The sequence below is a fragment of the Lissotriton helveticus genome, chromosome 5_1, assembly GCF_964261635.1.
Source record: "Lissotriton helveticus chromosome 5_1, aLisHel1.1, whole genome shotgun sequence".
NCBI lineage: Eukaryota > Metazoa > Chordata > Amphibia > Caudata > Salamandridae > Lissotriton > Lissotriton helveticus.
In genome coordinates, this window is record NC_136065.1 from 625,438,541 (window position 1) to 625,462,054 (window position 23,514).

The 23,514-nt window shown below is 43.0% G+C and overlaps 1 protein-coding gene across 4 annotated transcripts in view; it reads left to right on the forward strand.

Moving 5' to 3' along the window:
* The window catches only part of MUL1 (mitochondrial E3 ubiquitin protein ligase 1), a 934,495-nt gene that overhangs the window by 74,801 nt on the left and 836,180 nt on the right, over positions 1 to 23,514 (forward strand). For all 4 annotated transcript variants that reach the window (XM_078643000.1, XM_078643002.1, XM_078643001.1 and 1 more), the window contains exon 4: positions 6,541 to 6,661. In XM_078643000.1, coding sequence (XP_078499126.1) covers positions 6,541 to 6,661 — 121 coding nt within the window. The remainder of the gene's footprint in view (positions 1 to 6,540; positions 6,662 to 23,514) is intronic.

Below are 23,514 nucleotides of genomic sequence, written 5' to 3' on the forward strand. Positions count from 1 at the left end.
AATTTTAACATTCACTGTGTCTTTTAATTCTTCAGGTAGATTATTCTTGTCAAACACAGGAAATAATTTACTTTCCTCTGCTTCAACCATTGACATTGTTAATTTGTAAAGTCCATCTACTTCTTGAGTTTGAAGCTCAATACCATCCGGTGAGCAATATATTTTACAGTTCATTTTACAAAGGATATCCCTACCTAATAGATTTACAGGACTGCTATTACAAACTACAAATGTATGCATGTCTTTAAATTTACCTATTTCAACTTCAACTGGCTCAGTTAGATCTGTTTTTATTTGCTGATTTGCTACACCTACTACTTGGATCTTTTCACCAGAGAGAGGGAGGTTTTATATTTCCACTGATCTAACAGTAGAACGAGTAGCACCTGTATCCACTAGGAAAGTAATTTCTACATCATTCACTTTACCATTTACAAATGGACCAGACCGATCTACCTCAAGAGTGGCTCCAAGCACACACTCTTCCTCCTCTCCCAGGCACCGTCAGAAGTAATCATCAGATTCACTGCCTGCATCTTCTTTCATCAAAAATTGTTGTGACACATTCAACACATTCACTCTTGGCGATCTGTTTACCTGTTCACCTCCGCTGAATCCTGTTTCTGCACTGTATCTCTGCACATTTACACAGTTTGGAAGTGGCGGTTGTGGTATCTGACTTTGCTGAATCACTACCTGTCGCTGTAGCTGTTGCTGCTGATTTATCTCATTCTGCATCTGTGGATTTAATGATGCATTTTTTAAATTTCTGGGCGGATTCTTACATTCGCGCTTCCAGTGTCCAATTTCGCCGCAATTAAAACATGGGAGTTTCTGTTTTAACTCTTCTATATTTCCCATCAATTTTGATTTATTATAATTACCTTTAAATCTCCCTTGATTCTGATCAACACCTTTATTGCCTAATGTTCCTCTTTGTTGCTCAGCCACTTTTACCTGTGCCCACATAGCCTTTTCTTTTAGCTTATTTTGTTTTGCGTCTAATTCATCACTACAGTATTTTGCTTTTCTAAAAATGTCATCTACTGTGAGAGACTGCCAACCTACTATTCCAGATTTAATCATTTCACCAATTTCAGGTCTTAAGCCATAAACAAATCTGTATATGAAATGGCTCATATCTTTGTCACTTAAATTTTCATAACCAATGTATTGTTTAAATACCAGCAGTAATCTTTCATAAAATGAATGTACTGATTCTTTTGGCTCTTGGGTTGTTTTATCTATTTTAACCCAATCCACCTCTTTTGGGGGAATCTTGTTTTTCAACTACACAATTACCTTTTCGTACGTATTCATTACATCTGGTGAAGGAGCACCAGTTACTTTATGTCGAAGAGGTTCTTCTTTTGGCCAATCTATAGAAATTTTACATTCAGTCCATAGATCTGATGGGACAACTATGTCAAAGAATGCATCAAGATCAACCCACAAAACCTTTGAAACTTTCACAAATCTGTCTACCTGTCGATACCATTCTACAGGTTTTTCTCTTAAACGAGGAAAATCATTAGTGAACAATAAAATGTCCTGCCTTGTCCATGGGACATGCACATACCCTCCTCCTGGTATTTCTCTCATTGGGAATTCATCCACTACTTCTTCCTTCTTTTCTCTTACAGGAAATGCTAAACTTGTTTTATCTTCATCTCTTTTCTTAGTCCATTTTACTCACCATTTACTTAATTCAGCCAATTTTCTCAAAACCACAATTAAGTCTTTTATATGAATGATTCTTCCTGTGGTAGTCATATTCTCGATATCTTTTTCAGAGAAATCCACTCTATAATGTTTCTGCAAATTCTTCTGTTTACTTAAATCTACTCCTAATTCAGTAGCCATTTCCTCTAATTGATCATATTTGTTTTTCGTTTTCCATGTAATGCTTTTACAAAGAAATAATAATTCATCATCCTGATACAGCTTCAAATTGTCAGTTCCAATTGTTAAGTCCTCTAAATCTGCTTTCAACTTTGCAACATCAAGTAATTTACATTCTGGGGTTTGCGGGGTTAAATCTATTTTATTCGGACTCTTTTCCGGAGTTCCAGAGTCAGATTCTGCAGCAGATGGAGTTTTACTTAACAAACTTTGATTAAAAGTTAAATCAGGCATCATTAATTTCTCTCGATGTATTTCAGACAAATCTGAATAAAATTTTTCAGCCACTTTCTGTATTTCTGAATTTAATGGAACAGTTAAAGCTGAATGTCTGACTTCTTTTTGATCAAATACTGGAAGAACAGGTCCAATTGTTACAGGAACTGTTACTGCTTCCATGCTTTTGGTTAACTGCTGTATTAACTCATCTTTTGAACGAAAATAGTCTGAGGTATTTGGTAATTCCTCACACCTTTCTGCTCTCATTTTAATTCTTGGGGTTGCATTTCTTTGAACAGGTGTTTCAGCATAATTTCTATTTTCACCTGATATATTTGAACTACATCTGGTTTCTGCTCTTTCAGGGGTTTTACTATTGTTCGGGTTTGATCAAGGAGGTGTCTCGTTAATAATTTCTCTTGGAGAAGCAATAACTTCTCTTGGAGGTGTACTTGGGGAACACCATGAACAAACTGGTTGATAAGGTGGCGGGTTTCTTGTATAAATCTCTTCTAATACTGCATCCTCTTGATCACTTTCTTCACAATTTTTATTATTTCTCTTTTGGGTACTCTTTTGTCCAGTTGCCTCACCAACTATTCTCACTGGGTACAAACCATCACACATGTCTGCACATCTTCATCGACGCATTCTGTCCTCATGTGTTTCTCTATCAAGATCTAGTCCTGCTCTCCTTGATATTCCTCTACTCTCTTGTTGTAATTCAAACATTTCATCCTCCCATTCAACCAGAGCCTCAAATTGAGTAGGTCTAGGCTTTGGTACAAGTTTCATCATTTTTTCTCTTTTCGAAACTGCCAGATTAAAAGATCCGTCTTCCGGCCATGCTAATACACCATCATTTTTAGTATACTCCATCCAATTCTCAATCCAAATACAAGTATGATAACCATATTCATCCAACATATACGCTGCAGGTGTTTTGTACTTATGAATTAATTTTCCACCTCGCGTCTTAATTTTCTTGTCAGGTTTAAGTTTATTCTTCAATTTCTGAAACCATGAAAGCTTCTTTTTCTCCTTCATGTAATAATAATCCATGTTTTTAAAGAATCTTCCTTACTCCGGTAAAGATCGTAACAAGGAAATTGTTATTCCGCCACACCAACCAATCCGTGCGCGAAAGTCACCAACAAGCCAATCAGGTTATGCTACGTCACTACTTTGCTCAACCAATAGAATTACTGCTTTTCAGGATGAGCCAATCAGCTGTAAGCTTGCCTTAGTCATGTGAGCCAATCGGTGCGCGAACACTGTGACGTATGCTAGCCAATCACAGCACGACTCTTGTGACGTATGCTGCCGCTGCAGCTTCTCTGTCTCTCGCTCCGCTCCTTAAACTCACACCTCCTTTACAAAATATTTTCAAGCGCCATATTTACAAGAACCTTCAATTGAATTCAATTAGTAACGCCACAAAAACAAACCATTTGTCTGTTTCGCTAAAATGAAGTGATAGCTTTTTCAAACATTCAAGTATTCTTTTTGCGTGAAATAGACAACGCTATTTTCACAGAATATTTTAACTCGTCGATAAAGTAAGGCTACTTTACCCTTCTAGCAGGTAATAACGAACTCGTTTCTCTCTAAATGCACATACAGAGATATTTTACACCTCCTTAGAGACAATTCAGAGTTTAACTCGATCGTATATTACAAATGCATTTACGCACATCCATACAGAGAAAACCCTAACCATACATACAAAAATCTTTTAATAGGACTTTAACCCACCAATAGAAATCCTCACTTGCCAGTAAGATAGACAACGCTTCCTTACCCTTCACTCAAGCTCAGATAAATTCTACTACTCTTTACACAGTGAGTTTTAGAACAGGACACCAGTCCCTATACTCAAAAGCTACGATTTCATAGACAATCCTCACTATGCATTCTACCTTACACACCTAAAATCCCTAAACTTGTGCTGTACGTCCACAACACTAGTGATATACGGCGACACCACTATTTTGAAACAGAACAAATGCACTGTGTAACTTCATCTATCACACTACTCATGTGCCGGCACTGACCAGGAATTTTCACACTGCTGGAAAAAACCTTTCGACTACATATAACAACTGAACAAACTTAACATGTTTTAGACATTAATCCTATGTAATTACCATGTAACATGCCAGTTACCATAGTAACCGAACTCTGCTATAAAGAAATTGATCCAGCGCTCCGTTTGGAAAACTGTCTTAATAACACTATCTATCACCTCAATACTCGCCATTAATCATGAAACACATATATAGGCCCATAACTCCAATGAGTCAATTTTTGAGCGACTGAATCATGTGGCCTGATTAATAAAGTCTTTTCATTAATTATTTACACTATTATATACAACTGCAGTTTTAATCGATTTCACCATGGTTTTAAACAATTTATCATTTTAATCAAGCCACTAAAGGCGAATGGATCAACTGATGGAAACTAGACCATGAATAAACAAAACCAGCTTCCCACTTCAAATCTAATTTTTATTAGCTTTATTTTCAAAGAATGAAAGCATTAACGTTTTAGAATCTTTATTTTATAAGCAAATAAGAAAGCAGCATTTTTAATAAGGAAGTGATTTAATAAACTGACATCTTCATAGCAAACACAGAATTACGAATTATTAGCAAGATAACAGTTTCCATTGCCTAAAACTATCTCCCTGTCTATTTCCCTCATCACCTAGAAAGGAAAAATCATTTCCAAGTCTGCTGTCCTTACGTGCGCCAAAAGTCCAACAGCATGTCACATCAATCGGAACAGCAAGCGAAATTCCCTGCTCCAAGTGTCAGGTTTTATACTTTTTTCTCTAGCTAAACTTACTATACTTTATATCTTTTCATGAAAATCCAGGTTTTTTATTGGCTGGCTGGTGTCAGTCCACGATAAAACATTAGGTCATCATCCGTTACTTGACCAGGACTAGGCTTTTACATAAGCCCTATTGTGTCTCTCATTTCCATAAGTCTCGGTTTCCTCAAAAACGATACTTTCCCCGAGTCTTGAACATATCACTTCCTAGCCTTGGCAGGCAAATCAAGTTCCTGTCCTTGAGCCTTTTTCTTCGAGTGCACATTTAACACGGCTGTAGTCCTGCTTATTCAATTATTAATGTCGATGCAGCAAAAATCCTCACAGCTGCGCATGTGCAAAGAATCGCTCTGGACAAGCTGAACCACCATTAGGCCTTACTTCGGAAACTATTATTAAACAAACGCAAGACATCAATTAATTAAAGAATTGAGACCCATTCTGTTACCCACCCCCTTTTCTAATTAATCCCGTTAACTATGTTACCTAGCAAAGCATATACAAGCAGCTTTATATTTACCTTTCCTTCAGGAACCACACAAACTCTTTTATGCTTTTGTCACAGAAAGACATAACATAATAACACATAATAAGCACATGCCATTAATTAAACAGCCGCATTTAATACTGACAAAGACAATAGACAAGGTTAGTTTATTATTTTTCTCTTTGCGTTGCAACATAAAGCACATTAGTTAATCCCACGTGTATAAATGTATGCAATTTTAAACTAAGTTGATTAGTAATTTTCACCACAAACATATTAATTCAATTAATGTTAAAAGAGGTTAATTTCACAAGTTTGAACAAAATCTTGTTCATTACCTTGCTTCATCACAGGTAAGTGACTGACTGCTCCCTAGTCCTGTCTATGTACCAGGCCAAGTAGGGAGGCACAGTCATACATGCAAATAAAGCTACTTAAGTTGATATCAGTAAAAGTCAGTCAAGTATTTCCTAAGTAAATACCCGAGTTCCTAAAATTAAACACCAACAACTTAAAGAGTTTAATTTCCATTCTTATCTTCCATAAAATGCTTCATTTCTTTATTTGCTCCTACAAAAAGAAGTGCATGCTGTCTAAAGGTTTGACATTTTTATGTTCTTAATACTCTGTGCAGAACAGAACCATTGGTGTTGCACACTCTGAAAGAAGTCGGCCCTGGTCAACGACAGCTGGCTCTCGGAGGTTCCAGGACTGCAGAGTTTCTAGAAATTCCAAGGATCCTGATATTAACACTTAACTCGATCCTGTCTTGATTCTAGTCGCCAATGAACGAGTGTGAGCAGAATTTTCGTAAAGTGTGTGTGTGTGTGTGGGGGGGGGGGGGTGTATGTGTGTGAGCAGAATTTTCGAAGTGTGTGTGTGTCTATGCGTGTGTATCTGTGTGTGTATGTACGTACTATGTACTGTGGTTGACCAAATGATTGAATTGAACTATGTTTATATAGTACCTACGTCTGTCCTAGGTGATCTAGGTTATATGGCCTTATGCCATCAGGACAATGGAGTGTCCCAGGTTTGTTAGACCCCTGTACAGGTATTTATGCAAAACAATCTTGTCTCTTATTCTTTGCCAGGTGTGGTTCGATCCGTTAAAGAAACTTTGAGCAGCCAGTTTGTGGACAACTGTCAGGGAGTCATCCAAAGGCTGTCATTGAAAGAGCATAAACTGGTGTGGAACCGTACCACTCATCTCTGGTGGGTAGAAGTATTCACTTTCCCTTTTATTATGTGAAGCTTTTATTACAACAAATCTGAGCTCGAAACTCATTACTATTTTTTAGTCCTATTTTGAGAAGAGAGACGATTAAATGGCCATTGTCAAAGATGTTTTCAGCTCTAGTTCAGGTGGTCATCGTGCTCTGTATATAATACCGCACCCCATGTATTTCCCCACTATAAGTGGCCCTTTAAATTGCGATTACTTTCACACCCCGTAATTACCCCATACTTGCCATAGCAAGGGTCCTGGTTATTCGGGTGAGGGGGAGGGCAAGATATAACCGGGATTACATGCTTTTGGTGAATAACATGTGGGAGTTTGTTTCTGCGCACATTACTGAACGTTAGCTCCTAGAGTTTCACACAGATTTCTGCTGCTTTCAACAGCCAATATGTAAGTTCTAAAAACCATAGCTCATAAGGGGCCTGTATTACCGGGCCCATTGGAATTTATGGGCCAATCCGAATGCAATTATATGTTGTTGTTCACTAACTCTTAGGAAAGTACCACGAGTTGTAACTGAGCCCTAAATCCATGAAGCACTTCTGTTTTGCTCTCTCCACTGTTGCTGTTAAGAATAAGTGAATGAAATCTGTTCTTAAGATATTCAGCCACTTCAAAGTAGTGAGTAAAAGTATATATGAGCACCCCATACACATGCCAAATACCAGCCTTTCCTGTATGTCACTGAAGGATCTACCTCAAGTCCACCAAGTGGATGTGGTGGGAACTGCTGTTCTGCATTTATATATGCAGGTTCTTCTGGCTTTTTGAAAATGTATTCAAGCTCCACCTCCACATGTGTGGGACTGCTTTCAGAGGAACCAGGCCAATTGGAGGTTACGGGACTCCAACTATAAGAACAAGAAACTTCCCTTCTGGTGTCCTGGGGCTGACCTTACTCTTGAACCCAAAACTGAGCACCAAGTACCCCTTTAGCACTTGAGCATCAGAGCAGCGAGATGGAGTGGCTCAAGCGTTGCTTATTAGGGTAGTGTGCAGTTCTACACAAACTTTAACAACGTGCTTTTACTTGAAACTAAAACATATTTTTGTTCAGATAAAACTAAATACTACACCTGAAATGCAAAGGTCAAAAATAGTGTACACACTTTCAATGGGGGCTAATTCTACTTTGAAGTTGCTCGGAAAGGCTTATATATGGCACCGAAACACAAGGGCAGGGATGCACTCATTGGCCCCAAGGGCTCCTAGGGTGCAGTTTTTTTTCACTTCCTCGATGCAGCAGATGCACAATGTAAGAAATGGGATCTCTAGTTGGCAGTGGTTTGCACCCTGTCCAAGTAAGGACACTCCCTCTAGTCAGAGTAAGTAAGTTACGCCCTCAGAATATCCAGTGCTCTCCCCCTTGGTAGCTTGACCAGAGCAGTCCGTCGTCTCACAGAGGCAATGCGTAAGGTTTTGGACAGACACACACAGTAACGCAGTGAAAACACCACAAAAGGACTCCACACCAGTTTAGAAAAATAGCCAATATTTATCTGATTAATATATGACCAAAACGACAAACATCCCACATACACAACTCAAGACATGAATGTTCAAAGTAAAATGAAGTTATAATAATAATAATAATAATCCACTTTTGTAAAGCGCACAATCACCCGTTAGGGTCTCTAGGCGCTGGGGGCCGTCGGGAAGATTAAGCAAGCTATTGCCCAGAGTCACATGGTGCTGGGCTAACCTGCCGCCGGAGCCGGGAATCGAACCGTGATCCCCAGATTCCAGCGTCAGTCGCCCTGGCCGCGGCGCCACAACTCTTCCTATAGCTATTGGAAACATGATAGGTCTGGCTGGGGCTATAACGACGTGCTTGGTGAAGTTGAAACCAAACGTTTGGGGTTGACTGTGACTGAGCGCAGGCCTGTTACGAAGTCTAAAAGACCCTTGTCATAGTACCTTAGAAATGATGGCAAAACTAAGACGTTGTGAGGTGCGGGGAGAGGAGGCGTCACTCAAGCCGGGATGGGTCGGTTCCTTACTGTCGGTGCAGGTCATTGCCACGTCGGTGCTCCAGGTGGTGCGTAGTCCACTGAAGATGAGGCATCACTGAAGCAAGTGAGGCGTTGGTTCCTGAAGGCGTTGCAGAGTTGCTGATGCCCGGGACATGGCAAGTCACAGGAGAGGTGATGCGTCGTTGGCGACGAGGCGTCCGTTCCGCTGGCATTGCGGGGTCGATAAAGTGTCGAGAATCAAACCACATGGCGTCGGCTTTGCTGTCACAATGCCATTCTTATTCTGTTAGACCTATCAGCAGCCTTCGACACCATGCCCAATGATAAACTTTTGGACAGGATTCAGGCTCTCGGTATCGGAGGCTCAGTTCTAAAATGGCTTGCCTCCTATCTGAAAGACAGGGATCAGGAGGTTTGGATTCCTCCTTTTGCAGCTGGAATCCCCGGGAATGGATGTGGGAGTCCCTCAGGGCTCCATTCTGAGCCCCACACTATTCAATCCCCTACACTATTCAATCCCTATATGTCCCCTCTAGATGTCCTGGCGGAGACATATGAAGCAAAAATTATTTCATACGCTGATGACACTCAGCTCCTTGTCTCCTGTGACAAAGGGAAGAGCTTTGAGGGATCCATGATCAAAATTTGCCTCACAAAAGTGTTTACATGGCTAAGATCCAACCAGCTTAAATGCAATCCGTAAATGTCGGAAATAATTTTTTTCGGCACTCAACCACCAGACGACTAGAGACTCTGGTGGCCAGAAGACATATCACCACCTCTCGCTGCACAACAAACGGTAAAGAATCTGTGTGTCTTGATAGATGATCGCTTATCTATGAAAGCCTAAGTCCATTCGGGGGTGGTAACATGCTTTGGTCTCTTCAGGATGCTGAGGAAGTTCCTTCCACTCCTGACCTTAGACTACAGGAGATCTTAGGTCCAGGCACTGATTACTTCAAGATTGGACTATGTGAATATACTCTACATTGACCTTCCAGAATCTCTTCTTCAGCGTCTTCCAGTTGTCCAAAATGCTGTTGCCAGAGCCATTCTCAGGCTTAAAGTAAGGCTCATATGTCTCCCCACTCGGAGCGCTCCATTGGCTCCCGATAAAGAATAGAATCAGATTTAAAGCTATGGTTCTATTCTTTAAAGCTTTGCATGGAAAGCGGGGCAAAGGACCTGTGCAGAAGAATTGTCCACTATGTTCCTTCCAGAACTCTGAGATCTTCCTCTGAATTTGGCCACGGTCTCTAGAATTTCTCGCGCCCGGGCTGGGGGCTCCTTGTTTGGGTTCCTTGGTGCTCCGACCTGGAATGCGCTTCCTGTTTTCACTGAGAGGGTGACAGATTTAGTTACTTTCAGGAAGCGTCTCAAAACTCTGCTCTTTAACCAACAAGTGTGAGTAATCTACCCTAGCTCTCTGTTTTTCCTTTTCCCTTTTTCTTTTCTGCAATTGTAGCTGGTGGTGAGGTCGACTCCAGGGACCTTTGATGCGCCGGGATACTCTTTTGAGTAGCTGTGCTCTATATAAATGCCTTTACTCATTCATTCATTCAATGCTACACGATAGGACCACAGATGCTGCAGCAGAGTCGGGCGTCACAGACTTAGGTGACGCGGTGTGTAAAACTCATGCTATGGCGGATCTTCGAAGGCACTGCAGCAGAGTCGAGGCCTGCTTTGTAAGTCACAGTTGTAGCCTCGAGCGGGGACCACTGTTACGGTGCAATAAGCGACGTGGTGTCGAAAAGCAGTGCAGGCTCTGAAGGCACACTGAAGTCGATGTGCTGCTTTCTTCTTTTTTAGCACATCAAACTGTGTGTCAGTGGGGAAGACCTCCACCAGCGGGCAATTTATTTTTCCCTTTTTTATGTTTTGCTTTCACCTTTTAGGACCACTTCCTTCAGTGCCTGGAGGGGGGGGGGTTGCTATGCCTTTTCCTTTATGGACACTAGTAAAATCCTTAATGAGCTATTACTTGCCTCAGCTCCTCCCTTGCATGCCCACAAGCTTGAAACACTTTTTTCTGTTGTGTGAGGAAGAGAGGTGGGAGTGATGGTGGGAGGAGCAATGCACCATCTCCCACCCTCTTACATACCACCCCAACCTCCCTACTCATAGAACAAAATGTACCATTATGTATGGATTAGAAGGGTATTGGCTAGGACTGGGCTCAGATCCCTCTACTTCGACTCCCTTCTTCCTGAGTCAGTTACAGACACCTGCTTCGTCTCCCAGGGCTTCCCTGCCCAGAAGAAGTATTGGGGAAAAAAAGGAGCAGAGTCGGCGCACCAGCAAGGAGCCAGATTGCCACATGGATTTAATGTAGACTTGGAAAACATCTATACAGTGCTGACTTTTGTGGGGCACAGACGCACTGTTTTTCTTTCCAGCAAACAATCGGATGCGATTTGGATTTTATTTATCATTAGAAAAAAAAACAATCAGTGAATGGTTTCTTTCTTGGGGGGCAGATGAGCGGACGTCTGTGCCCAGGAAAAAGCACAGGCCCTGTTTGGGTTGGTTCAGCAAAAATTCAAACAGTGACCGTCTTCTTGTTAAGGTGATGACAGATGCATGTTTGGATCATGGGCTTATAGTGATTTTTTTCTTGCTGAGGTGCAGACACACACATCTGAGCCGCAGCTAGAAGTTTTGACCAGCACTTGACTGACGCCCTGCGCTGTGTGTTTTCTGGATCAATCTCTGGAAGGGATATCTTCCTTTGTCGGGTAATTATGGAGGGATGTATATTTTGGAGAAGAAAAGTGTTAATAATCTGTCAGACATCACGTTCAGTCTTCTGTTGGCCGACCAATGAGGGCAAGGGTGTTCTTGCTTGCACAAATAGATTTCGTAGCTCATACAGAATGAGAAAAAAAATAGTTTTAATACTTTGTATACAGTCCTGAGTTTTATATCTTTTATCAAATGAACAGTGCACCTTAAGAAGTGATTCTGCCAAATGTTATTATTTGCGCCAGTATTTGATGATTATCAGGCTACATTGCCTAGGAAAACCCACAGGTATTTGGTATTGACAGACTATGCATTCAGGGCAAACATGCTTGAACAACCCTATGCTGTTTTTTGGAAAACGCTCACACAAGGAGGTGTGAAAGTACCCGACCAGTTAAAATATTAATATTAGTTTTGTGGATGGGCAGAAACAATTGTAGAAACTGGAACACACCAGGAGCTTTTGTGGTCTCCAGATGTTACAGATCATTTTATATAATTCACTGTTTAATGGTCATTCACAGTGCAGCTGCCAAAGTTGTATGGATCTCTGGTAGGTTATCTCTCTATTAACTGCCAAACGTATGTAGGCATCCTTAATGCTCCACTTCGTCCTTAACCATCTTACCTGTGTGGGCATTTGAGATCTCTTAAACAATCTGGATGAGAGAGATAGTCGTCAAATGTGCAGGGCCGGCGATGGTCTTGTCCTCCTGAATAGATGCGGTAATGTGCCACTAATGATAACATCCAAAACAGCATGTCAAAATACAGTTAACAAGTAAGAACTGACTCAAAAAGTAAGCTTGATCAATACCATTAGCTAAACGATGAAGATCTATTCAAAAGTTAAAGTGAAATACAGAATGCAAAATATCCATTTCAATAAATCGGGCATAAGACATAGAAATCAATTGCCATAAATGCTTTAAGTATTCAAAATTGAAGTACCTCTGATCAAAATCTGAAAATAAACTAAATCATAATGTGCATCAAATCGACAAGAAATCTGGCAGCATCTCTAGAGGCTCAGAAAAAAATCTCCCACTCCAATGTGAGGGACTTTTATAGTTATTTCTACCATAGTCATAAATACTTTTATTTGAATCATAAAAGGGTGGGGAACCACCATAAGTAAAAATACATTTTAAGTTTAAAAACAAAAGAATTTGAAACATTAAGACAATGCCGTTAATAGGTATGCTGGAACATATTAAATTAGTGAGTTATTTCCTTTTTTTCCAGTTCTATTGCTGCCATTTTGAGAAATTGTATTGCTCTGCAGGACAGTTGGATTGATAGCCCCCGAGGCATTGGATGACAGCAGCTCTGCATGTCCGTATTTGTTCCTTCCTGAAGGCTTCCCGGACGACCGTTCTTCGGGTCACTACCAGGGAAGGGCATATGCATAATAAGTGTAGGAGGGACTCGTCCCAACCTCCGCATAAGCGACATTCCTTGGATTGCCAGGGGTGTTTCCATTTTGGTGTCAGATCTTTTGATGGGAATGACCCCAGCCGCAATACCGTTAAGTAGTGTTTTCTCTCCTGGGAGAAGTGATCAAGTAAATATGATTGAGGTTTCAGCCGCTGATAGCCTTGAGTCATGGTCCAGACGTGTTTTTTTTTTTTTGAGACGGCTGTTTTGTCCATTAATAAGGAGGTCCTTTTGATTGCGTTGTTCACTACGGTTTTGAAACTGGAGTAAGTGGGGAGTGTGAGCCATGCCTCCTCGACTTGCAATGCAGCAAGGGAATCTTTCAGAACACTGAGCGTTGAGTTTCTTTGCCTGGATTGGGTTTCAATTTCCTTCCAGCAGAAGTGTGCTAGGGTGTTGTCCTCTGCATCCCTCATTTTCCAGTAGTATTTAACTAATGCCCCTTGTCTGTCAGGGGTCTGGTTTCTCAGGCCGTACTCTAGACGAATTTGGGATGGTGAGATGTGTCGGGGGGATTGAGAACAGGACCTTAAAAAGAGTTGATTGTGCTGAGTTTAGGGAGATTACATCTTTAATGTTTAGGATTTCCGAGCCGTATGAAATTGAGGGTAAGAATTTTGCTGAAATAGCTTTAAGCAAATGGCCTGTTGAGCACCCTGTAAGTTTTTTCTTTAAGACTCTGAAGGCAAACTGCAGTTGTTTAGCTCTGGTACGGCCTTGCCCCAGTTGTAATTTGAAGTTGAGGTTGCGGTCTATTAGAAAACCTAGATATTTATATGAGTCTACTGGGGACAAAGGTTGCCCGTCCAAGTACCAGGTGAATTTGTGATGAGCCTTGATTTTAACTCGTCTGGCAAAACACATCACTTTTGTTTTTTGATGGTTGATGGTTAATTGGGCATTGGTGGTGTACGCTCCTAGTTTGGTGATGAGTCACTGCAGACCTACAGGTGTTAGAGCGAGAAGCACAATATTGTCCGCGTATTGAAGACTGGGTGTAGGGACGTTACCCAGTTTTGGGGGGTCTGATGGAATTGACCGTAGTTGGTTATCTAGGTCGGCGATATAGATGTTAAAGAGGCAGGGTGCCAACACACACCCTTGTTTTAACCCGTTGAGTGTTTGAATCTTTTTGGTTATGCTGTGCCCGTCGCCTTTCCTGACCTGAACCCACGTCTGTGAATACAAGTTGATGATGGCGTCCAGGAGTTTAGTTGGAACACCCCAGTTGTGCATTTTTACCCATAGCTTGGCTCTTGGGACTTTGTCGAAGGCTGCTTTCAGGTCTATAAAGCATGCATTCAAAGGCCTGGACTTTTCGAGAGCTTGGTTGGCTAGCAGGGTAACCGCAGAGATGTTCGTGAGTGTGCCCATCCCTGCCCTGAATCCTGTTTGGGTGTAGGGGATGAGGTTACTGCTTCCGACCCAGTCCTGCAGGTCCGCCAGCAAGTTTGATGCATACATTTTGGCCTACACATCAATTAAGGCTATCAGACGGTAGTTGGAGGGGTCGGAGCGAGCACCCGACTTGTATATTGGATTTAAAATACTACCCCTCCAAGAGTCTGGGATGGAAGAAGAAGCTAAAATTGAAGAAAAAAGTGGCGTGAGGAGTTCAGACCAGAATAGGGGGTTGTGCCGGAACAAGGCATTTGGCAACCCGTTGGGTCCTGGGGCTCCCTCGGGTCTCAGTTTTTTAACGATTTTTAGTACTTGCTCCGTCCGGATTTGCGGAGAATATTCGGATGCTTCAGGGTTGGGGATGATTCTGGTATGGCCTGCAACGATTGACTTCTCGCCTGGTTCTTGGCCGTGAGTTGCCGGACGAACCATTGGCATATCGTTATATAGGTGATCAATGTGGGCGGTCCAGGAGTCCTCCATGATGTCAGAGTTGTAATGCCGGTTCTTGCCGTTTGCTAACTCGTTGATTATTGCCCAGAACTGCCTCGAATCCCTTTGTTTGGTAGAATGGTGAAGCTTGTCCCAGAGTTGTTCTTGGAACGCTTTTTTTGCTGCCTTGATGGCTTTTTTTAGGTCTTTTCAGACTTTGGTGATTAGTTGCAGGAGGTCCTGGGAGGAGACAGAGCACTGGGTGCGGAATCTCCTGAGGTGTTTGTTCAGTTGTTGTTTTTGCATCCTGAGGTTTTTTGTGAACCATTCAGCCCCTTGGTGACTTTTGACTTTTTTTCCTGTGGCCTGCTTGCAAAATTTTTGATTTAATTCTAGAATAAAGCGCTCCCATGCCTGAGTGTTTATGGGTTCTGATTGAAGTCTTTCTGAGAGGTTGGTGCAGGTCCCCATGATGTCGTTGATCGAATCTGATTTCCAAGCCAGACGTTTTAAATTAAAGCATTGCGTTTGGTGTGATAGTACTCTGGATGGCACTGGGTTGTCTGTGTTAATTAGTAACGTAAATGTTTGCGGTTGGTGGTCGCTTTCAGACCTATCCAATATTTGGAAGTTCGTGATAGAGGGAAAGAACTCGTGATCCGTGAAAGTGTAGTCTATTGTTGAAGCAGATTTGTGAGTAATCCTGGTGTGTGCGGCTGGACAGTCTGTTGGGCTGCTCCCATTTAGCATGCTCATTGAAAGCTCCGCCAGGCTGGCCGCACATCTCTTACCGAGCGTATCTCGTTGTTTCGGTGCGTGTGTACACTCGTTAATGGCTTGCAGTAGGTTCATATTAAAGTCCCCTGACAGGATGATATTTACATCCCGGTAGGCGAGTTTTAGGGTTGTCATTGTTGCTAATAAATGGTCTACACATATCTTTTTCCGACTGAACACTGGATGAATATAGATGTTAGGTATCAGGAGACAAGTTAGAGGCGGGGCTTCGAGTTTGACACATTGCAGCCAAGAAGACTCAAGTTCTATTATTGAAGCTTGCCATGGAGTATCGGTTGAGACAAACGTTGAAAGACCACCTTTGGCTCTCCCTAGTTTTCCTGCCTTTTCAGCAGGGCTCTGAAATTCCTTGTATCCAGTTATGGGAGTGGGGTTAATCATCCAAGTTTCCTGGAAGAGAAGAATTTTATACCTTAAAATAAATTCCATGAAGCCTGGATCTTCGAGTTTTGTGCTAAGCCCCAACACGTTCCAGGAGCAGATGTTGCAGCCTTGAAGTCGATTGGGAGCTGCGTGGGTGTTGATTTATGCCATATCTTGAGATGGTCCGGCTACGATTCGGTTCCAGGGTCCAAGGGGCTTAATGGATTCTGGGTTAGCAAAGGTGATAGTAATGTTCTTAGTCGTGCACTCGTTTCTTTTTTGGGAAGTTTGATGGTCTGAGCCTTTTGCCCCCTTTAGCAGGCCATCTGATTGGTAGACTGGTTGGAGCAGGTTGGGGTAGCGGGGGGGTCGATCTTTTTTAACTTGATCCCCCACTTTGCGAATTGGTCCCTCTGCTGCCAAATTTGTTCAATAAAGGAGGTGGCTGAGAACGAGGCTGTGGTGATTTCTTGTCCCATGAAGTACGAGTTCTGTTTAAATGCAATACTGACAATGTCGCTGGTAGTTATGTGACTCAAGGAGGGCAGAGCTTTAAAGAGTTTGAGTAGGATACTTCTATTTAGAATGTCGTGGGTTCCCCTTGATACATAATGGGGGATGAAGTCTAATTTGTTGAAATTTAAGAAGGAATCCTGGTGCGACGCTGGGAGTACTTCCCTTCCCAAGACAATATCAGCCTGTGATGACTCTATTGTTCTCAAGGAAGTGGTCGAGGTTACGTCTGCGTTGTTTTGGAGTGGATGTTTATGGACAATTATCCGGGTTGCTTGGTATGCTTCCCGCATTAGAGTTATTGACTGTGTCAGTTTGACAGATGACTTCCCCATGGTATTCGGTAACTGAAGATGCTATACGTGGACTTGTGTCTGTTGTAGGTTTCTTTAGTTTAATTGGAGAGTTCTCTGAGTGTATTGCCTTGATGGATTTAAAGTGTTTTTCTTTCAATGGTGGCTTAAATATACTGTATACTTTCTCTGACAGCGGTAGTTCCCTTTTGATGTTATTTGGACTGTTTGCGTGGGTGAATTGCGTGGATGGATGGTTCAATTGGTCATTATATGGAGTTGTGTCCGGAGGAGTGAGGGCTGCATTATGGTCACTCTGTTTCAGTCCCTGATCGGTTTGGACTGGAAATAAGTTGGTTGCCTGTCCAGATTGCCTTTTGTTTCTTGTTTTTCTTAGGCGTTTTCTCTCACGCTTGGTTAGTGGCTTGATTGGTGTAAGTGGCTCGGATAGTGGTTGCTTCCCATTTTCAGTTGGTTGGAGGGTTGAGATGTTTAGGTTGGTGACAGTAATTGCTGGAATAGGTGCTGTGAGGTCTAACTGTAATTGTTCTGGGATGGAAACAGTGCCGCTTTGTGTCTGTTCGCCCACGTGGCTGGGTGGTTCGGGGTCAGTCGCCCTTAGTGCATTATCTTGCACTGTTTGCGGGGCGTTCTTTTCCGTGGCTTCCCTGCTTGTGACAAGTAGATGTGAAAGGATGGTGGGGACCTCCGCTAGTTTGTCTATTATTTGGGTGCAATGTCAGTTACACGTTTGATATGTGGTTTCCTGGTCTCGCTGCACCCTCAAGACCATCTCGTTGAAACTTTGCAGTTTCTGTTCTACCCCCTGTACGTGGATTGCTAAGATGTTTAGAAGGTCCACTTGGGTATCCAACTTGTCTGCGTGGTAGGACATTGCTTTGACAATTGTGTCCATTGTTTGTAGCAAGAGCTGCCAGGCTGATGGAGTTGAAATACTGCCTTGTTCGGTTGGAGAAGCCCGGGAGCCGTTTGTCCTGTGTATTGAGCGTACTGACCGAGGGGAATGTAGAAAGGACGGAGTCCTGTTAAGTGATTCCCTGGTTGGGGATGATTGCTGAAAAAGGTTTAAGTCCTGCATTGCAGGGAGGGGGATTGCACCTCCTGTTGGGTTGCCTGACGGGGGGACTGGGAGTGATTCCGTTCTGCTTGTGCTTCAAACAAAAGTGGAGAAAAAAGAGGCTTGGTAATGGGGTTGGGGTTGGCAAATACCTGGGCCCCGATGTTCCCAGTTGAATGTGAGATATTTGTGGTCGTCTCCTCGGCAGGGGCCCCTTCATTGTGACTTTGGGGTCCATCTATACGTGGGAAGAATGAAAATGAAAAGGATGTCCGATGTTTGGGATAATCGACTGGAGTGGGAGGGTTGTGTACTTGTGCCTCGAAGACTTGGTTGTGCTGCTTTTGTCTGAGTTCGAAAGGGATGAGGGCATTGGATGATAGGAACTGGAGGCTTGGGATACCAGTAAGTGCTTCATGAGAGGCTTCCAAACGTTGTGGTGACTGGGAACCTTTCCTACCGCACTCCAGGTTTCGAAGTTTTCCCAGTAGGGGTGCGTGTTGTGATCTCGCTCGCTGGGGTGATGCTGGTTTCGCCTCTTGTGTTAAGGGCGCCGGAGTTACTGCGGGGTCGGTTAGATGAGGTAGATTCTATTACAACTTTTACAAAGGCCGTAATCAGTGCCCGTTTACTGTTATTTGGTACTGAGTGATGCCTTGGTGGGGCTATCGGGATGGTCTTGGTGCTGCCGCCTCGTTTCGCTACAGGAGTCGCCACTATAGGTTTTTTTAGTGCAGCTGTTAACCAGTTGCTTGTAGTTGCTACAGTTGTTGTTTTTGCTTTCGTAAGCAGTGGCTGATTATCTGTTGAGGCTCCAAGTTCTGGCCCCTGATGCATTTCATTTTTGGCAGAAGGACAGCGGTCGGGGGAGGTCATACATTGGAGTTCTTTGGCTGCTGCCGCTTTAGCTTTCTCCTTGTTCTTTGGTGGAGGTGTGCTTCTTACTCTCCCTAACCGCATCCTCCGTTACACCACCCCTGGGGGAGGGAGCAGGTATGGGTGTGGGTGCGATTAGGTAGGGGGAATTAGGAGGTGATGCAAGTTGCACGGGATATTCAAGGCAGCTGGGTTCTGTGTGCTGTAGCGCAGTGGCACTGTGGCGGGATGGCGGTTGGTTGCGGTGGCAGTAATGACAGTAATGACAGTGGGTGGCGGTGGGGAGGTTTAAGGGAAGCGGGTAGCTAGTAGCTGGTCTCGCTGGAGATCGCAGGCCGGGCCGCCACCGCGACCCTACTGGCTCTTCTGTCTGGGGCTTCCTCCTCCTCGCCTTTCTACACACTTTAGAAAACCCACCAGCGCTCCTGCCCACTTGCCTGTGTCGTTGCTTGGCTGCTTGACTGCCACACCGCTTGCTGCTTGGCTGCCACATCACTTGCTGCTTGACTGCTTGACTGCCACGCCTCGTGCTCCTTGGCTGCCACACCACTTGCACCTCCACCTCCTGAGGCACCTCTGACCCTGACTCCCACTCACCACTGCGCAGCCCTCTTGTGGCTCGCGAGCTTCGGTGCAGGTCTTACTGAAGGGGGGGGGGGGGAGCAGCCGTTGTCTGTTGTCTGTTGGCCGTGGAGGCGGGGGGCAGAGGCAGAAGGGGCAGGGAGGGCTGCAAATGGGGCTGATGAAGCTGGTGAAGCAAGCCTGCGTGGGAGCACTCAAACGCTTGTAGAATGCTCAAGTAATCCAGCTGGACACCCTGGTAGAAAGTCCGAGGGTCCGGGGGTCGTGTGGTTGGGAAGGCTGAGAAATCGGAAAAAGCTGCGGAAAAAGCCGCGGCCGATGTCGGCGTCCTTCCCCCACTGCAAGCTGCTGCGGGCGGCGTGAAAATGCGGCAACTGGATTCCTCCTAACCTGCTCTGTTCGGGAGAGACTCGCTAGTAGGTTTGCAGAGTTTTTTTCTACCATAGAAGAAATTTAAAAAAATACACTATCCACATTGGGTGATCAAACGTAGCATTGCAGGTACAAATCACAGTTCAACATTATAAAACGTCATACAACCCCACCACGTTAGCAATATCCCTTATTTCGACTGCTGTTAAACTCTACTTGACCCAATGTCATCTGAGGTGTTAGAACAAAGTAGTTACATAAACAATGGAAAAACTCATAGATGAACTGTCTACAGGTGGTAAGCAGGAAAAGCCTTGGGAAGTATCTAAATGCTTCCTCCCAAGAACTGCATGTCAGTACAAAGCAAACAGTGTACACTTGGCTGTGTGCTTTGTCAATATAAACACACAACAAATATTAGGAAGCAGCAGCTATATTATTTCAAAATTGAGTTGAGGCCTTGTTGAGGCTTAAGAAAAGCATTGACCAGAAAAAAAACTGTTCTGTACATCTCAGAATGTTTGTTTCAATTGCAATGATTTCATGTTAATATGCACATATAATTCAAATCAAGAAATAACTTCCACATCTGCACTTAATTCCCTCCTATTCATTGGTTCTACCGCTAAGAGGCTTAGAGAGAACCATAACCATTGTTAGGAGGTAGATTGCACCAGCAATTTGACATACTGCAGGTTATATTTCTAGAAGGACCTCCTGCCTGATGAATTCTTCAGAACTGCCTGTATGGATGATCCCAGGCTTTTTGCTTGAATGAAACAAATCTATTTCAGCATGCAAATAATGCTTAGAAGAAAACACTTCTGACTTCAATTTTTAGAATTTGTATCATGAATTTTAGGACGCTGAAGGATGAACCTTTTATTGCATTTCGGTAATTAACATGCAAATTCTGTTGTCACTGGAGTAAAAATGTAAAGAAGGCCTTATTACTTGATTTCTAGGCTTCTGTTTCAGAAATTGTGGTACCTCTAAATTAAAAATGGTAATAAAATCTTGACCTTGCTCTTTGCCACATTAATCCAGCCTCAACCTTGGACCGATATAATATATAATATGGTATGAGGTGGTCAGGTGTGCAGAAATCCGTCTTGTGATGAAGGGTAACTACATTTTGTGATTTCTGGATGTAGGCCTCATACACTGTCTGTTTTGATGAAGATCAAGGGATTCACCTGTTTTTTAATGGAACTGTCTTTGACTATACCTCTATTCAAGAGGGTCGCCAACAGTTTATTTTTCATGTGGTTATCGCCAAATCCCTTAGTAATGTGTAATTTTCTCATTCATGATTTCAGTGAACCGAAGAATCGGCTTTGTAAGTCTAGACAGCCAATCGCCACTTAACCTTAAGACTCCAGAGTGCCCTCATCAGCCCATTTTTGCAGAATATATTCCCTGTAAGTGGGAGTATAACACAAGTAAACCAATGTACAATATTTCTCACAAGACAATTTAATTCTATTTATTAAGAGAAATTAATTCTGATGGTTGCTTCTAACCACAGATTCCTCATCTTTAGTATATTCCCCAGTTGCCTGACTAGATTCAGAAAATTTTGTCCCTATGAGCCGCTAAGTAGCACTAAGCAGTTAAGTGTTGATTTTTTACCACACCAGTAGTGATGGAGCAGAGCCACATACAAGCTCCACCACGGTGCAGCGACGAAGACTGCAATTTTCAGACCATGCTGTGACTGTTGAAAATAGATGTTGGTAATGGATCTGCTTGAGGTGTTTGGTCTTGGGACACGACTCCACGTCATATGAATAATGTGCCCTCATACACCAAAAGGTGACCCGAGACCGTGAAGCAAAACTGTACGTTGTTGAACACCAAACAAAGTCTCAGACCTGCTTCAAGTAGAAGGCGCAGATTTACTCCTGCTCCTGCGACCACTCCTGCGACAAGTCCTCTTTGCTGTCAATATTGTCCAGTCGTCCAAGTCTGATAAGAAATGTAAGCAGTCAAAGTGGGACTCTATTCCATCATTCCACTCTCTGCCTGAAGAGAAGACAGGAGGGCTTGTAAGTACCAACTGATCTCGATCGCAATTCCTCGGCTGCAGAGCCAATTCCACAGCTGGGCCAGCTGCACTCCCGAGTTCCTCAGGCTATTACCACCTTCAAGGAGGTGTTCCATATTTTTGGCACTCTTCTATTTCCCTTAGGTGTACTTTTGGGTTTCAAGGATCTGCAGGGGCCACCGGCCAAGGTACCATGGACGGATGCACCCTTGATACTGTCTGCGCCCCTAGAACCTGCATCACTTTCTGCACCGACTTGTGCACTCTGATCAGCACTGGTTCTTTCTCTACCATTGCCTGTCTTGACGTTGCCAGCTCCAGAGGTCAGGCCTCCAACGACATGTAGTGTCCTGCCTCAAGTCAAATCTGCTTCGACCCTGACCAAGCTCCCACCTTAACTCCACATCAGTCTTCTTGTTCCCAGTATAGGTTCGGATTCAGACAAAATTCTTAGGACCTGATTTAGATCTCGGCAGATGAGATACTCAGTCACAAACGTTGCGGATATCCTGTCTGCCGTGTTACAAGTGCATTATATTCTATGGCGCTTGTAATACAGCAGTTAGTTAGTTAGTTAGAGTTAGTAGTAGAGAAAACGAGGCAGAATCACGGACTCACGATAAATCAGAACATATCCAGTTCGAGAAAAGTGGGTACCCCGACACTGGGGAAAGTTCCAGACCACATTATCCCTCGTTCCAAAGGAAGCCTAAATGAAGAAGCAGACTCCTAGACCCGACCTATAGAAGGTTCCAAACCCTGAACCTCAGAAGAGAAGAAAAGTAAGACTAGACTATCAGCCTGGTTTACGAGAATAATCCAAAGCAGACTCCTGGACCCGACCTATAGAAGGTTCCAAACCCTGAACCCCAGAGGAGAGGATTAGTAAGAAAAGACTAGCAGCCTGGCCCACGAGAATAATCCAAAGGTTATTATTGAAATTGCCACCTGTTCGGAAAAGAAAGGAGATCACTCCCAGGCTGGGACATCAATCCCCACACCTTATATAAAGAAGGATATCAAATATTGAAAACGGTGACCCCAAAGAACTGTCTTGTCCTGAAGAAGGTGTTATGGTATCCATGGTTTTAACACCGACACGCGTCGACCCACTGGTTTGAATATAGAATCCAAGTAGAGCCCAGGGAACAACAGATATTCATGAATTTTTGGTACTGTAGCTCCTACAAGAAACTATTTAAAGGCGATTGGATCAGGTTACTGCGTAGCAAGAGTATTCTAAGCTACTGATGGAAGGGGGAATGTTTCGATTTAATAATGTACTGTGATTATGTGATGAATAGGTTCTTGTCAATGTGTTTAAATCTAACTTGCCTGTAAATGATGAGATATTGTGTATACTCGTTTCAAATGCCATATACTGTAAATTTCTAATGTTTTTAATTATGTATGTTTTCAGGAAGTCTTTTCTGAAATTTTAATTTTAATTTATGAATGGAGGATAGTTTTTCTTCCTTCTTTTATGAAAAATAAAAAGATTGTAAACGTTACATTTTAGTGTGGGAATTATACATTTTTATTTTAACAATGGTAATTTGGATGAATGAGAGAAATAAGATATATTAGAGCAAACTAAAGAGTAGTGTCTCCAGGGATTTTTCACTGACTTTCATTTACTTGTAATACAGCAGACCGGATATCTGTCACATTTGTGATGGAGTATCCCTTCCACCAAGATCTAAATCAGGCCATTAGTCTTCTGTGAGGCCTTCATCAGAGTATTCATCACCTTTGTGATTCAGATTCTGATCAGCCTGATGATAGCGAAGAAGGGGATGATTTATTCCCACACTACGACAATGATGGCGATTACATGGACTTAGAAGAGGGCAGTGGGCTGTATACATTCCCGGACACAATGTTGGGTTAGCCTCTCGGATCCCCTATGGAGAAG